Source organism: Aptenodytes patagonicus, chromosome 2 (genome assembly GCF_965638725.1).
Source record: "Aptenodytes patagonicus chromosome 2, bAptPat1.pri.cur, whole genome shotgun sequence".
Classification (NCBI taxonomy): Eukaryota; Metazoa; Chordata; class Aves; order Sphenisciformes; family Spheniscidae; genus Aptenodytes; species Aptenodytes patagonicus.
The window spans coordinates 160,490,866-160,506,558 of record NC_134950.1 but is presented as its reverse complement, the minus strand read 5'-3'; the positions used below and the strand labels follow the sequence as shown (position 1 = coordinate 160,506,558).

At 38.4% G+C, this 15,693-nt stretch overlaps 1 protein-coding gene across 6 annotated transcripts in view; it reads right to left on the bottom strand.

The window, feature by feature from the left end:
• Nucleotides 1–15,693, bottom strand: part of DIP2C (disco interacting protein 2 homolog C) — a 333,508-nt gene that overhangs the window by 113,570 nt on the left and 204,245 nt on the right. For 4 of the 6 annotated variants that reach the window (XM_076331894.1, XM_076331896.1, XM_076331899.1 and 1 more), the window contains 5 exons: nucleotides 11,518–11,643; nucleotides 10,452–10,661; nucleotides 4,030–4,161; nucleotides 2,556–2,675; nucleotides 1,411–1,608 (listed from right to left, as the gene is read on the bottom strand). In XM_076331894.1, coding sequence (XP_076188009.1) covers nucleotides 1,411–1,608; nucleotides 2,556–2,675; nucleotides 4,030–4,161; nucleotides 10,452–10,661; nucleotides 11,518–11,643 — 786 coding nt within the window. The remainder of the gene's footprint in view (nucleotides 1–1,410; nucleotides 1,609–2,555; nucleotides 2,676–4,029; nucleotides 4,162–10,451; nucleotides 10,662–11,517; nucleotides 11,644–15,693) is intronic. The other 2 variants (XM_076331895.1, XM_076331898.1) reach the window with 2 other exon arrangements.

Here is a 15,693-nt window from a genome sequence, read left to right as displayed (position 1 = left end):
ATGAAAACATGAATTCTAGTCCCATTTTTCTCAGGATTTGTACAATTTAGAAGAGGGGTTTGGAAACAGTTAGCTTAGGACAGAGAAGCAGGCTAAGTGGCTCCGTGAGCCACGTGGATGAGTTCCTCAGGTTGATTTGGTCAGCCTACAGCCCTTCAGGCGAAGCAGGACATATGCTCAGACTCTCTAAACAGAATCCCCTATTCAGAAAAATGGTCTGATTCTCACTAACATCTTAATTTCCTTTCCTGTCCAATTTATTTAGGGCATTCAGTAGATGATACAAATTGCTCTTCTGCAAACATGTAATTGCAAACTTTAAAATTCTTCTCTAGTACCAAGTAAATGTCCTTAAGGAAGAAAAACATTGATCAATGGTGAATCATATGTTTGCCCCATAATTTAAGTAACTTCTTAACTCTAAGGTACCTGAAGGGAAAATGTTTCATGCATGACCTTCAGTTGCAAAGGTTCTGTTATGCTTTAAAAGTCTTTAAACATATTTGCAATGCCAAACTTGCAGCAGACATCTTTTTGGCCGGGATCATCACTCACTCTGACTCCTGAATGGAAAGGAGCATTCAGCACTGAACAAAACAGACAGACCTCTATATCACAGCATGTGAAAACATTCTCTGCACAGAACTCTAGGTCCCTATATCCATATCAATAGCGCACGGAAATGTTCCAACTTGCTTTCAAAGTTTGACAGTTATTCATCATAATTCCTTTGAACATCTCCCAAATGTCTCCTGAACGTTTCAAAATTAGAAGCTATATGGGAGTTATTTGTCAGAGATAGCCTTATGTTTATTTTTATTTGGCCTTTCTTGGTTGCAATAGATTGTCAGGCAGTACACATTGAACTATATCAACATACCAAAGACCACACTGAAATATATCCCGGCAAATCTATTATTTCAAGTGGGTACATTTGCTAGCTGTACAACTACTTATCAGGAGGAATAATTCAAATCACACTTACTACAATGTCAGTAGAACACGTGAAAAAAATCCTATTTTAACTTCTTCAGGAAGCTGGTGCATTTTGTATACCAGGTTCTGCTTTTGCAGAACAAAGCCTGGGCAATATCCAAGGGCAATGGATTTAGACATCAATCTTCAGGAAAATCTGTCCTAGGATGTATTCCTATTTAAAAGGTGGTTTTAATTTATAATCTGTGATTCCATGGGTGTATCTACTCAGCTCTTTTCCTCTTTGTGACATAAATCATACTATAACATCTCAGCAATCCATACTCAAAAACCAGCAGCTTCAGAATGGTCTTACCCTACTCAGAGAAGGAACAGATGCATCATTGGAGGGCTTTTTTCATTGTATATTTATGCATTTATACATAGACACTGTATACAATATATAAAAGCACAAGGAGTTTAAAGAGTGCTCACCGTAAGTGAGAATATACAGTGGTTTCCCATTAGTATCCATAGTGGTTAGGCAAGGAGCTTTCGGTGAGATGGTCCCCCATCGCTGCAAAGCTGCTTCCAGAGAAGGCGGCCAATTTGTAACCACACCTAATTGTTCCCCACGCATAGCCAACATCTGGGCTCCTTCTGGCTTTGGCTGGTTTGGATCTGGCTGTTGAACTTATGATTATGAAAAGATATACAGTTACCATGTAAATTCTATACCTTGTGTACACCTGTGTAACCAAGAGAGTAAGTTACCTTTGCAAAATACCCTGAAAATAATAACATGTTAGAAGGTATTGAGAAGCAACAGAGAAATATAACAGAATAATTAACTTTTAACTTTAACAGAGATCAAGCAACTGAAACATCTCAGGAATGTATGTGCTTACGCTTACACTAGCTCTACAAGCAGCGGAAGAAACTGCTGGGGAAGCATGCATATATTTATCTTCAAAATAATCAACCTTTCTCTATTCCTAAAGAGAGATGGAGAATACTTTTTCCTGGCAAAAATGCAGTAATGAGATGAACTGCAGAACTACTGAAAAAATGTACTTTAACAAGTCATCAGTAACACACTGATTTAAGTCATGTTCTGTTACGGTGCTTTCTTATAAACTGCTATGAAGACTATTTAAATCTCCACATCCTGGCAAATCTTAATTCTCAAAGCACTGGCTTCTTTAAAAAAAAAATTCCATCTATTGACTTTATCCTTGTTTCTGTCTCACATTTAGTTCATTTTTTCGATGCTTCTCTGTTATGCAAAGGATGCGCAAAACATTTAACATGCTCCCTCACTGACAGTTTTTCTCATATTGGTGTTCAAAAGCAATGGCTGTAACCCACAGCTGAATGTTCTCAAAGCAAAACTTCCCTCCGCTCCCTTCTGCCGTTTCTTTGCAAGCAGAACCAGGAGCTGAGCAAACAAGAGAGACTTTTGACTCTATGGCACTACATCCAAGCTCACTACAAGCAGATTCACTAAATACCGATGCTTTTTGGTACTTGCCAGTACAGGGAGGGCTTACTTAGCTTTCTAGAAAGTCAATGTGCGAGACAAACATTTTACAGAGTTTTAATAAGAGATCCCCAAACCTTTTGAAAAACAGTCATTTTACCTTCTAACAATTCCTCAAAGTCATCTACAAAGAACTCTCGTAATGGTGGTCGTTTGGGCCGTTTTAGTGTATTGACCAGCTGCTGAATCTTTGCTGACACTCTGCTGCTCACTGGTACTCCTGCAGGACAGGGATCAATGGAGACATCAGTCGACTGCTATGCTGAATGCCACCAGACGTTAAGTGGGGTAAGAAAAAGTCTAGGACTGCAAGGCCGCCACAACTACAGTTTCATGCTATACCGTGACTCAAGTGTTCAACATTAAGACATTAAGATCATTTCAGCAAAAAGGAACAATGACGCCTAGTTTAAATAAAAACAATACAACAATGTCAGAGTGAGCTTGCAAAATTAGAGGGGAAACAGCACATAGACTGAGGGAGAGAAGCACAGTGGAAAAACCCTCCCTACAGCAAATGTCAGTAACCTTAGAGAACTCTTCTAGGTGGCATTGGCAATGGTCAGTGAGAAGACAGGCATTGGCTCTCCCCATGATCACTGGTCATACCAACATTGTCTGACTAGACCACAGGTCAGCAAGGAGTGTGGGTCATAGGCTCTGCCCCATCATTTATGCTGGGTTGCTCTTTACACTGTAGTGGACATCTGTCCAGTATCCATCTTAAACATGGTTCACATCTTTGTATCACTTCAGCATGACCCTGTATTCTCTGAACATCCCTACAGCCAATCCCACCAGCCAGCAATCTCCAAAGGAAGCGTGCTTGCCCATACAGCACTTTAAAAAACACAATTCTGAACAGGAGCATGGGGCAAGGGGCACTTTTATAATATAATCCCATCAATCACCTCCCCCTTCCTTTTCCCTAGTCGAGTGCAAAGCCTCTGCAATGTTCATGTCATCTGTTCCTGAACTAATAGCTTTCTGTCACTGCATTGCAGGAATTTCAACTTCCTACCCTTCCATAAGGTTGGCTCCAAAACTTTTACCAAGTGGTTTTTAGAGCTGAAGCTGCTAAGTTTAGATGTGATACACTTGGTCAACAATTCCACACCTTGCTGAAATATTGTTTAATAAGTTTTAGAAAAGAGGAGCAGTAAATAAGAAAGGTTTTACAAATAACTGTTTTTCAAAAAAAAAAACAAAACCTCAGAAAATAAAACTTCAAACACGTCACTTTTCAAGATGTAGCCACCCTAGCATGTCACTTTCTTTGCCATTTAAAAAACAGACTGGCTGTAACCAGGCAGCATGATAAAAGCAGATCTGAAGAGATTCACTGCTTTCTTTTGCCAAACAATTTCTACAGGGAATCAGCTCTGCTGATTAAGAAATATTTCTCTATGTCAGCTTCATTTATACCAGTTTATTTTAGGACTGTAAAGATGCTGCAACTTTATATGTGTTTATAAGTGAAAAGTGTCCAGAAGAAACAAAGAGCAGATACATACAGTAACCACTAAACGGGTTACAATACTCAAAAAACCAAACAGATTTGCTTTGTGACATACCATCACCAGTCTCCATAAGTTCAGCGTTTCCATACTTTGGTGCCACCCGCGCCGTTGATCCTTGTGGTCTTTCTACTTGTATTGAGTGTTCTGAGGTGTAAGTGGTAACATCTGGAGGGGCAGAATGATTTTCTGTGAAAAGTAAGTTAAAAGGTTTAACCGTGTACCTCTAGTGTTGAAGGGCAGAAAAGCAAAGGGGAGAGGAAAGGATACCATTTTATTTTTTTCCCCACATCTGAACAGGCATTAAAGTTAATGCACAAAATGAATGTATACAACTATAATGGACAGCATGATTTTAATAAATAAAGTTTCCACTGATTAAAACAGGGGCTGTATATCTGCAATCATATAAGCAATAGGCTAAAAAAATGATACAACTAGGTTGTAGGTTCTCCACTGACATTTAATTTTATACTAAGTTAAAGCTTGTGAACAGCCTCAAAAAGAAAAGACCCAGACAAATATACTTCTGATAGATTATTGCATCATTTTTTCTAAATAAAAAGAATACAGCATATCGTCAATCACTTGCAAGTGCCAATGCATATTCCTTTTATAACCTCTGTATTTTGAATACGCCAATTTTAGTTAAGAAAGGAATTTGTTTGTATATTAGGAAAAAAAATCAATCATAGCAGGGTTGGAATCCAGGGGAAAGAAATAAAACGTAAAGAAACATGAGCTTTGCATTCTGCATGGACACTTGCTTGTCTACTATTTTTAGACAGAGTTATTTCAATTCTTCCGCATAACAAAGACTTGCCTTCCAGAAGGCAAACACAATTTGGTCTGACTCATGCCAGCCCTGCTAAACAATTCCACAGAGCTAATCTTTCTCTTTCATAGCCTGGTAACTCAGCATGCTACCGCAGTTTGTTTTCCCATGTTTTCAAGTCTGAGTCTGTATTACTTACGTATTTGTACTATTTTTGTGGGTTGTCTCATAATTTTTTTCCAGGTTTTTATCAGCATTACAGTAGATGGAGATAAATACCATAAGCAAATAACAACTTCTCTCTCGATTGACATAGATGAACCCCAGCAGCCTCTGAGATACAAAAGAAGGCAGGTCTTCATTCTGCTGCCGTTGAAGTGAAGAGAAATGCACTCCATTTTACAATAGGGTAAGAGTCTTTAAAAATGAAAAAATTCTGCAAAAACTTCATCTTGTTCCAACACTATTTTCAAGATGTGCTTTTTATTAAATCTGTCCTATAAGCATTATGGTGCCGTAAGTCTACTGTAACACCAACTTCTACAGTAAATTTCACCTCAAATGTAATTATAAAGCATTTTCATGAGTCTTGAACTTTGTAATTCTTGTGCATTCAATCCCACAGTCATGCACCATCAACACAGATAACTAATTTTTATGGCTACACATACAGTAACAGGATGTTAGATTAGATGTCTATTTTGCATACTTCTCATTTGAAGGTAGCATTTGATGGACAATCATCATGAAGAATGAAGACATTATATTAATGTCTGTAGTTGTTATTTAATGTTTTTATTCATGAACATCATAAGGACTCAACCTTATCACTCAACCACAGTATCTGGTTGAGGACAACATGAGATGGCTTTTATCGTGTGACTCAAAAACATCTTGCATCCTACACATGTCCAGTTGAGCCTTTTGAGTCTGATCACATCCATTGTTATAATTTTACTGAAACAAACACCTTATATTGTGCTGTAAGTGACCAACTGAAGTATAACAGCTTGGACAATGAAGCTTATGCCGGTAATAGTTTGAATAATGTCTTCATTTTAGATGTCATTATCAACTATTTTGGACTCAGCACAATTTTTGCCCTTTCTTCCTAAGTGGCAAGAGCCTTTTATAGATCATGATTGAATTACCTGATAACTAAGTCAATTAAAAAATGCTGATGTTTATCTTTTTATCTTTTACTTATAATGCAGTTTTGCTACGCTAATAGGAGAGAAGATCATGACTAAGAAAATAATTGTACTTAGTCAGCTATTAGTAATGTGAGAAAGTCTTTTTAAAGTTAGCTATAATTGTTTACACCTTTCCAGTGAAGTATTTCCATCTTTCAGACTTTACAAGGCAAACTGAATTGGAGTTAAAGTATCTACTTTCAGGTTTTAGCACTGAGATGAATTTTTTTTTTTTTAATGCGTGGGAGAGAAGATACATGATCCAAAGCACCACAGAGCAGAGATGCTCTCCCTTCAGATCTATATACTTGAAACCAAATACTTCTTCGTAACACGTGGTGCCGAGTAGGGTGAAATAACATGAGAAAGAAGCTTCTTGCTCTTTTGTAAAAGGGTTTCCTTTTGAACAAGCAGCACTGGCACTTGAAACTACCTAAAAGAAACTCTCTTCCCAAGGTGGCCACCACTGGCTGGCCAAAGAGCAGGTTTTTAGCACCCTGGCTGCCCATCTGCTATTTAAATTTCCATTAAGAAGAACCCTTATTTAGCAGAAGAGGACCATTAAGGTTTGTCTTGCCGTGTTCCTTTATAGTATCTGCTTAACAGATGTCTTACCATGGCAATATCTACAGCTGTAGGTTTCATCCATTAGATTTACAAATCCTCAGTCAGTTCCCTTCTCAGAGTCAGGCTTGGAGAAATGAAAGTCATACAGACAAAAATTTGGTCTGAATGACTTCTAAAGAAAAAGGTAATTATTATGTTATGTGAAATGTACCCTTTTTTGTATAGAACAGTCAATCCAGGCTTAGACTATGGACACAATCTGTATAGAGCTGCTTGGTCTTCAGGTAACTTGAAGCACTGTTTGAGGTTTAGTTAAGAATAATGATCCTGACACATCTGTTGACTAAAAAGTAGAAACTGTGACAGCTGCATGACTTCAAAGCATTTCCTCCATCAAACATACATATTTGCATCACCTCCTCTTCCCATCTCTTCCAATATTCTTGCATTAGAAGATCACAGACAGAACAGCTGTTTCCAGTTAAGGCTTTCTTCCTTTCTGCCACTGGAGCGATATAATTTACACCATTTCATGAAAATCGGAAAGAACCAACAATGCAGAGCACATTCACATAGGGATAGAGCATGTGCACTGACAGAGCCCCACGTTTGAGGAGAAGCAAAGAGGTGGAGGAATACTTTCCAGTGGAAGTTTGGAAGCACACATAAGCACCGGGTATTTGAAAAGTCTTCGGGAACTCAAAAAGCATCCCTGCAATACTATACTTGAAGAAAATGTAGCTTTTTCTCCCAAACAAGCTGGCTCTTCTGGTTGTCAGGGAAGGGAAATCCAGAGTCAGACCTGTGGCTTTTTCCATCAGCTGGGTTTCTCCTGTATTGATGTCCAGGTGACAGAGAGTATTTTAAACTAGTCTCCTGTATTGTAAGTTAATATTCCCCCTCAGAACACATAAGAATTTTAAGGTTGTCAGAGAACTATGAGTCATGCCTTATGGCACATATTTTTACATTTACTTTATTAGAAATCTATGTAGCCTTTAATTTTGATTTTCAAACAGAAACATATTTGAAGCATATAAAAGAAACGTTAAATGCACCTACGGGATCAAAATTTTGTAGTGAGATGTTTAACTCTTTATATAAATTTACAATCATAGGTAAGCACTGTGTGATTTTCATTACATGAACTTTCTGAGCTTTGGGATGTGCTTTCTCTCCTTTTTATACATGTTTCTCTCCTATTTTTATACATGTATAGATCCAAAAAACATAATACAGACAAATGAAAGCTTGAAGACCTTAGAAATATATACAGTACTGACCCAAAGATGGGTCAGAACATTAGATATTTTTTACAGATTTCACTGGTTTGACCTCGAAGTTCAAGAATTACCCAACACAATTGCGATACCTATGCCAAACTAGAGATTCTGTCTGTAGCTTAGTACAGACATCTGAGTGTCTTAAAGCTGAGAATATTCAAAGGATATCTATCCTAAACTTTGGCCATAGTAGAGCAGCAGCAGCAGCCAAATTAAATGAACAGTATAACATTAAAAGCATATAATAGCTTATGCAAATTATCTAAATGATCCACAAAGCTGAACTCTGATTATATTATAGCCAAAGCTTTTTATCAAATCCCTTCTCAGGACCGCATTACAGTACTTAAACTGGAAAAATCTCCCTTTGATTCTGTGTTGCGCTCTGGAGGTCAAATCCTAGTGGATATCAGAATGGAGGGCTTTTTTTTGGTTATCATTAAAGGTCTTTCCTGTTGCCCCTTAAATTTGTGTTTATCAAAACTGGCATCTTCAGAGTATGGCAGTATGTCCTTATATATTTACAGATGATTTCTGTCTTCCAGGCTGATCTGTCTGTGGAGACCAACTCCCTGGACGAAACAAACATCAAGCCATGGGAATATATGTTCTTTGTGATCAAGAACAAATTGTCTCCAGTAGCTGAGGAGCTTCAGAGAACAGGATTATTCTTCCCTCTCACCTCCTCTCCTACCAAAGACGATTATTCATCTACGATCACTGGCACACTGCCTCTGAAAGAGCAAGGCTATTTGTGGGAATACTTCAAATCTTTTACCTCTTAGAATACATTTAAATGCAAAATCCACCTCCTCGGATTGAAAAGAAACAAAAGAGCCATTTAATTTCAAATTCTTACAGAAAGCAGCTCACCCATGAAGAAATACATCTTATAGTTATCATCTGTGCAGCTTCTCTTACATTTGCAGTGATCTTAGCAACTACGACTGATGGTAACCTTAAGATCACAGTCTCAATCTGTTAGCAGATATCACTCATATTTTGTATCCAAATGACCTTTACATCACTACATCACAACTACTGTTCAACTAGAGTTGCAATTTAAGGTATCTTATTGTCAGAATGAATAAAAATATGGATACGCTGAGGTAAGCCTAACTGTTTCCTTCAAAGGAGAGATCTTTCCAGTCAACAACAAGGCAAAATAAAACAAGTAAAAGAAGTAGTATTTTTCCTCTTCTGCAGAATACTGCCATCTTAATTTAGCTCTATAAATGCTGTATTATTTACCACAAACTCAGTGATTATAAAAGAAGACTTACTGTGCCAGATTTAAAATTACTGAAATGTCACATTATAAAGAAGCTATATTTAAAGACACATTAAGACTTGGTGTGTGAGTAATGCAACCTTTTAGAGTTTGGATAAATTTAATTCTCTATGCTATAATTTCCTCTAGCATTTCAAGATGAAGTCACAGAAAATAACCAAATGCAATGATTAATGTGTTCAGAAGTGTATGTGTTTCTAAAACAAGGTTCTGAGCTATTAATTTAGCATGAATTTAAGAATACAATAGAAATTCTTCCCCTGACTGCAATTCAGCAATTCCAGACCATGGTGAGAGGATTACTTATCTGAAAATACAGGTGTTACACCAAGCTATACTCAGAGCAAAAAAAAAAAGGGATACTGACTACTGTTCTGGCACATAAAATCAGGAACATTTAAGATGCTTTCACGTATCTCATTACATATACTTGAAAAGGAATGATCAGTTGAGGAACAGCCACACAAAATTGCAGTTCATATGTGTAGTAGAACAGTAGCAAGGTTGCTTTATCTGTTCCAATATAGATTCCAACAGATTTTCAGTGAGACAACCCAAAATACACAGCCCCAGCAAGAATGCACCCAAAGCAGATGCCTCGTATGATAAACAGCAGTTACTGGAGAATGAAGGGAAAACAAGCCTTGCTTTCCACGTGCCTAATTGAATAGCTGCCTCATTTTAATGAAGACTAATGTCAACAGTACAATATTCAGAAATAATTAATGTCTGTGAAGCTTAGCCCTAATGGAAAGAAAGCTTTGACTTCCTAGAATCTCTCCAAAGGATATAAACAAGCTACTACTACTAATAACAACAGATCTCTTCTCTGAAGGTATATAATAGACTTTCCCAAGGACTATAATAGCTAGATATCCCAGCCCAAGTATTCTAGATTCAATTAAGGGCAGAAAAAACTATGTTTAAGAGGACCTCCTGTTAACAGAATTATCAAAAATCACTCAAACTATGTAATTACAGTGGTGCAGCAGTAGGGGAAACTCATGTGCAAGCAATCGCTAATGCTGCATGCACTGATTTTCCTTACTGATGGATCCTACAGAGCTCTTTTTTAGTGCTAAGTAATGGAAGTCATGCAACTGCACATTTTAAGATACTTGGAAGCCAACAGCTAGACCCCATTTGCCACAACATGTTTACCCCCAAATCTAAATTGCTACTTTTTTTTTTATTTTCTCACAAAATAAGAACACAGGACTATCTCTCCATATAATATATGTAAATAGAAAAAAGGAAAGAAGAAAAAGCACAGGAAAGACTTTTATAAGACTTCATATAGCAGCATCAGCTGAATGTGAGAGACAAAATTCATGTTAAACTGGACATACTCAAAATGCCCGTATACTAACCTATATGTGTTTGAGCCATAACATCAGCTAGTCTGTGTGCAGCACCACTGCCTCCACTTTGTGTCGAGGAGGAGGAAGTGGTTGACGTGGTAGAGCCGTGGATCGCTTGACTGATCCAATGTTCCATGTTTATACTCCCCTGACTTGAGGTGGGAGTTCCCTGGGAGTCGCCCTGTACGGAGCCTTCATCTTCTGAACCAGAAGAAGTATCTAGTAATTAAAAACAGCCTGTTAACTTGCAGTGCTTTTGGGTTTTCTTAATAGAAATAAGGTGTGTTCATATTACAAATCTAAAGATAACTGCCATTAAGAAAAACTCATGAAGGTAGGCAAACATAGTAAGAAAAGTCTGTAATACTGAAAGCCCTGAAATGAAGTCAATTGCTAACTGTGCACTGAGAGAGCTTTCCTGCTCTAAGGCCATGGTGTGTGTATTATTGTAGAAAGATAAGGATAATAAAAGAGTCTTCCTTTATAATGTGGCTTGAGAATCTTCTGAAGATCTCCAACCATGTATTAACAGTACAGAATACCCAAAATACTTTCCCAAGCTCACTCCACAAAGTCTGTGAAAAAACTTTTCCAATTGTAGAAAGCCCACCCCTCAGTGAGAAATGGAGTCCCAGCTGGATTCAGCGAGTATGAGAATGCATGAGATGTGGGGTATTTTCACAGTCTAGTAGGTAAAAGAGCAGATAAAGTTGAAAAGGAATGGTACGACTAATCATAAAGAAAATGTTCCATTATAGTGTTAGGGAATAAACTAGAAACTTGAAAGGAACTTTGAGTCACGGAAAATATGACAAGCTGGCCATAGCTAGGTCTTCATAAGACCAAAAGGACCAATGCGAGCTGAGGTACCACCAAGGGCAAAGCAATCATGCGAACTGCCCCAGCTGACTTTCCAACCATTCAGTTCACCTTCTCCTCTTCAAACATACCTCAGTGTTATGCTCAGTGTGCTTCAAATGACATTTCCATTACTATCTATGCAGGCAGATGATTAGTTCATAGCAGCACAAAGAACCATTTTTTAAATTCTCATAAAATACACAGAGATGCTCACCTGGAGGTGTGTAGGCATCCATTGATGTTTGGACCACCAATGAACGTCGTTTTGAGGGCATGGGGACTGCCATTTTCCTTTCTTTATGTTTAGCAAGGGCTGCCTGAACTGCTTCTGTGTGGACATCTGGAAGGAAAGAGAGACGGCAAGCTAGCGTTCAGACAGAAACGAGCTGTTTGTTTGTGCATTCAGTGCACCTGCGCACAGGTTCGTTTGTATGCCAGCTAGGCTGACAACACGTATCAAATGATGAAAGGCCAGGAACACACGGGATCTCAGAGGGACTGCGTGAGTTCTCCTCACTGTAGAAAAAGCAGCTATAGTTTAAAGTGCCACACCAACAAACAAGCCCTTTGAGCTGTATGATATTCCCAGAACGGTGTTGCAGTATTTGAAGAGTAGGAACTCCGCTTCCCCAGAGCAAACTTCTGTTTCACCAAGAGCGGTTACTTCAGCAACCATTACTGTTTTCAGTGAAAGCGTGGTGTATTAACATTGCCCATTTTTTAAATGAATGAGGTTTCCAATTTACACAAAAGTCACACGGACTAAGTGAACAGGAACATTTGCTTGAAAGGTAAGAACTACGTGAAATGTCACAACAGAAATGGCAGCAGGTCCCCCATTCCCAAATCCACCTCCTGCCTCCTTCACTTGGCTTTATTCACAGAAAACTAAGTACTACCTGAGGTGGAATGAGGGCAGGCCTTGTGCTTCACAGGCATGTGCTACACAGAGCTCACACCAGCCCACTCCAAAGCATCCAACAGATCCCTTCTCCATGGGGACATTCCCAGTGAAGAGCTTCTCTACCTTTCAGGTGTATATATAGCTGTCTGCCTCCCCAAGTCTGAAAAAGGCCATTTATCATCTCTAAAAGACACTAGCGACGTTTTGTTTAATTACTTTGTTTTGTGCAAATCTTTTAATTACCACCATAACTATACATTGAGGTAAGTCTGCCTTTAGTTTACTACCTTGCACTGTTTGCCTGCGTACTTCTATGGTTTTGGGAGAAGATGTACATGAGGAGACTATATGCAAAACACATGGCAGCCAACAAAAGTCACTTATGGTTAAAGAAGCTGCCACACAGTGACCATCTGGCACACAACTGGAAGCACGTTAGACGTTGCCTTTTAACCAGTCGCCGTTAGTCAGCTGTAGAAAATGAAGCAAGTTGTGTGCACTGTTTAGCTGTTCTCACTTGTGAAGTAGGAGCATAGTGAAGCAGGTTTAATCCAGAGTGATCCCACTTCTGCTGCTGCTGAATCTGTCTGAAGACCACCCTTGTAGGCTGGTTTGGCAGCACACAGCCTGTTTCCTACTCCTGTGTTGATGTGGTGGCAGCTCTGAACAGGCAATGTTCCCCAAGAAAAGCAACAGGAAAGAGAAGAGTATATATATCTTTATTTAAAGAGCTGTTGGTTGGATCACATCAGTATAAGTAACTTGTTTTAAGTAACAACTGGGAAGGATGACTAGAAGCATTAGATGATACACTCTGCTGATAAGCCGCTATGTCTCATTTTTAATAATAGTGTTCCCTATCTTCTGCCAGGGTTTAAGCACCTCTCAGTGGAAAGATTGCAGGGAAGAGTAAGTCTAAGAAAAAGAATGTTATCATCTGCTGCTGTGAGTTGTTTGTTGCTTTTGTTTTAAATCATGAAGAGGATGAGAACGTCAGCGAAAGCAAAGCAAGAAAAGCAAACAGCAAAGCTGGAAAAGCATATTCAAAAGATAAAAGAGCCGTGCGGCTGATGGACCAAAATGGAAGAAGATTGCAATGCTAACATCAAACCAGAAAACAATTTCTCTCCTGTCAAGTCATTATTTTAAAGTAGAAGGTTTAAGGTCTTTCTTATAATTAAAACCTGATGAAAAGTTTATGTGAAAAGTATCAGGCTAAGAAAATAAACAATGTGGGTCTTTACCTAACAGCATGTCCCCAAGATAAATTCCTACCTGCTCACTCCACACCAATGCCAATAACGTATACAGGACTGAACATGCTCACTAATAGTTTGCGTTTCTTATCCATCAAACAGGGAAAATTCTTGGGTTTCCTTCAAAGGATAGCAACTAGATATCAAGCAGTAAAAAATGAGCTTTCCCTTTTAAAAAAACCCCAAAATTCTACAGCAATTTTTGGAAAAGAATAAATTTTGCTGATCAAGAAAGGAAGAATTATTTGTATATCATTGTATTTAGGATTGTTTTTTACTGTAAGTATTAGGAGGGAGATGAGGTGCAACTCAAATTCTTCAGAAGTTTTTTAAAGGAGGACAGTTGACAGAAAATCATTATTAAAATGCTTAGTGACAGCTGGACACTGTATCATAACTTGCAAATTCCTTGATTTCTTTTTGGATGCTTTTTTGATGTAAGAAGGTAAACTCATCAGTTTAATTAAAAAACACTCTGCAGGGTTTTGATTTTCAAATGAGTCCACAGGAGTCCAGGAATTGAATTGTTTTCTTAATAAAGCACATGCCTGATATATTTATTTGTAATGGGTTACTGTGGAATAAACCAAACTATAGATTACTAAAAAAAAAACCAAACCCAAACCCCACAGGAAAGAAAAAACAATGGAAAAGATAAGAAACTCTGAATAAACAAGAGGGAAGCTGACTGGAGAGAAGGAACACGCACACCTGCTCCCAGCCCAGCCTGCAAGGTCAACTAATCTGAAGGCATTACTCAGAGTATGGAGGCTACCAATAAAAACAGGACACATGTCTAGAAAAGGCTGAGGACAGACAGTCCAGAGATGGTCCAGGGACTATCAGCAAGAGCTTACAGGCTTTTAGGCGAGAGGAAAAAAAGGCAGCAGAAACAGTCAAGCTTGGATGAAAAATCTTTTCACAATGTTCTCTCCCAGGAATAAAACTCGTGGCTAAACAAAGCGTCTCTAAGAATATAAAGAAAGGCTAAGGATTAGGTAAAGAATGAATAACAGCCTATATAGTTTGTATGGTCTTCTTTTCGAATGAAAGCCTATTGATGGGTTCTGAAGATGCTCTTCAACCTATTTTGACAGTCTTGTACAGAGTTGGACTTGTTAAGCTAATGAACAGCATTCAAGCCATTCATACCTAGAGACTAAGTCCCAAAGTATTGAGAAATCAGAGAGGTGAGGGAAAGCCAGACTGATACTTAAGAGCTACACTTGAGAACAATTCACAGGTTACATCTATCCTGTAATCACAGCAAGACAGAAACAGTAAGTAGGTTTGTTCCCACCAAATATCAGCTTCAAGTATGCACTTTCCATACACATGCTTTACTTTTCTCTAGGTTTTAGCTTTGCTTTTCTGACCTATAAGCCAACTTTGCTGATGTCTCACAAAGAATGTTAACCAAAATACAACTAATAATCTCTTTTTGTAGTTTTATGAAGCATGGATTTAAACCTAAACTGAAACATACATTCCTCACCAAAGGGTGAACCTGGTGATTTGCTTCTCATCAATTTGACCAAGAGTGTGGTAGCTCTTTGCCTTTATCTTGGTGAAAGATGGGCTATGCCGTCCATCATATTGTATGTGACCCATTCTCTCCCACTGCTTGCCCACAATCTGTCCCCAGCAGCTACTGAAAAAATACAAGGAGACTTATAACAGGGATTTATACAATAGTAATTGGAAGCTCCTTGTTCCCTTAAAGGAAGGAAACCACATTTGTGATACACACTGGGACAAAGTATAACGAGGGTAAGACGACATATCCAAGTTCCCTCGGGACAGGAAACTACTTATCCCCCTGAATCCCATCAGCACAAAGCAGTTTGTATTCTCCACATATCACACAGAGCATCAGCAGAGAACATCACATTAGAATTTCAAACCGTCTCTGACAGGGTGATGCCCCTTGTCTTGCAGGTCTGACAAAAGTGTCTGAACTGTCTTCTCAACCTACCCTGGCACACTCAGGCTAACTGAATTCATCATATTGTGATTGAGCATTGCTTTAAAACACAGATTTCTTGTTAAATTTTCCTGAAAAAAATTGTTCAAGTATGAAGATTTTGTCCAGAAACACCACACAGTTAGGAGCTTTCATTTAAAAAAAAAATTAAAAAAATCAACAAAACCCCCACGTCTCCCCTCTTTCCTCATAGTGTGGCATGCTACAATTTCTCACCTACTATAAACTTCTCATAGAGTTTCAAAC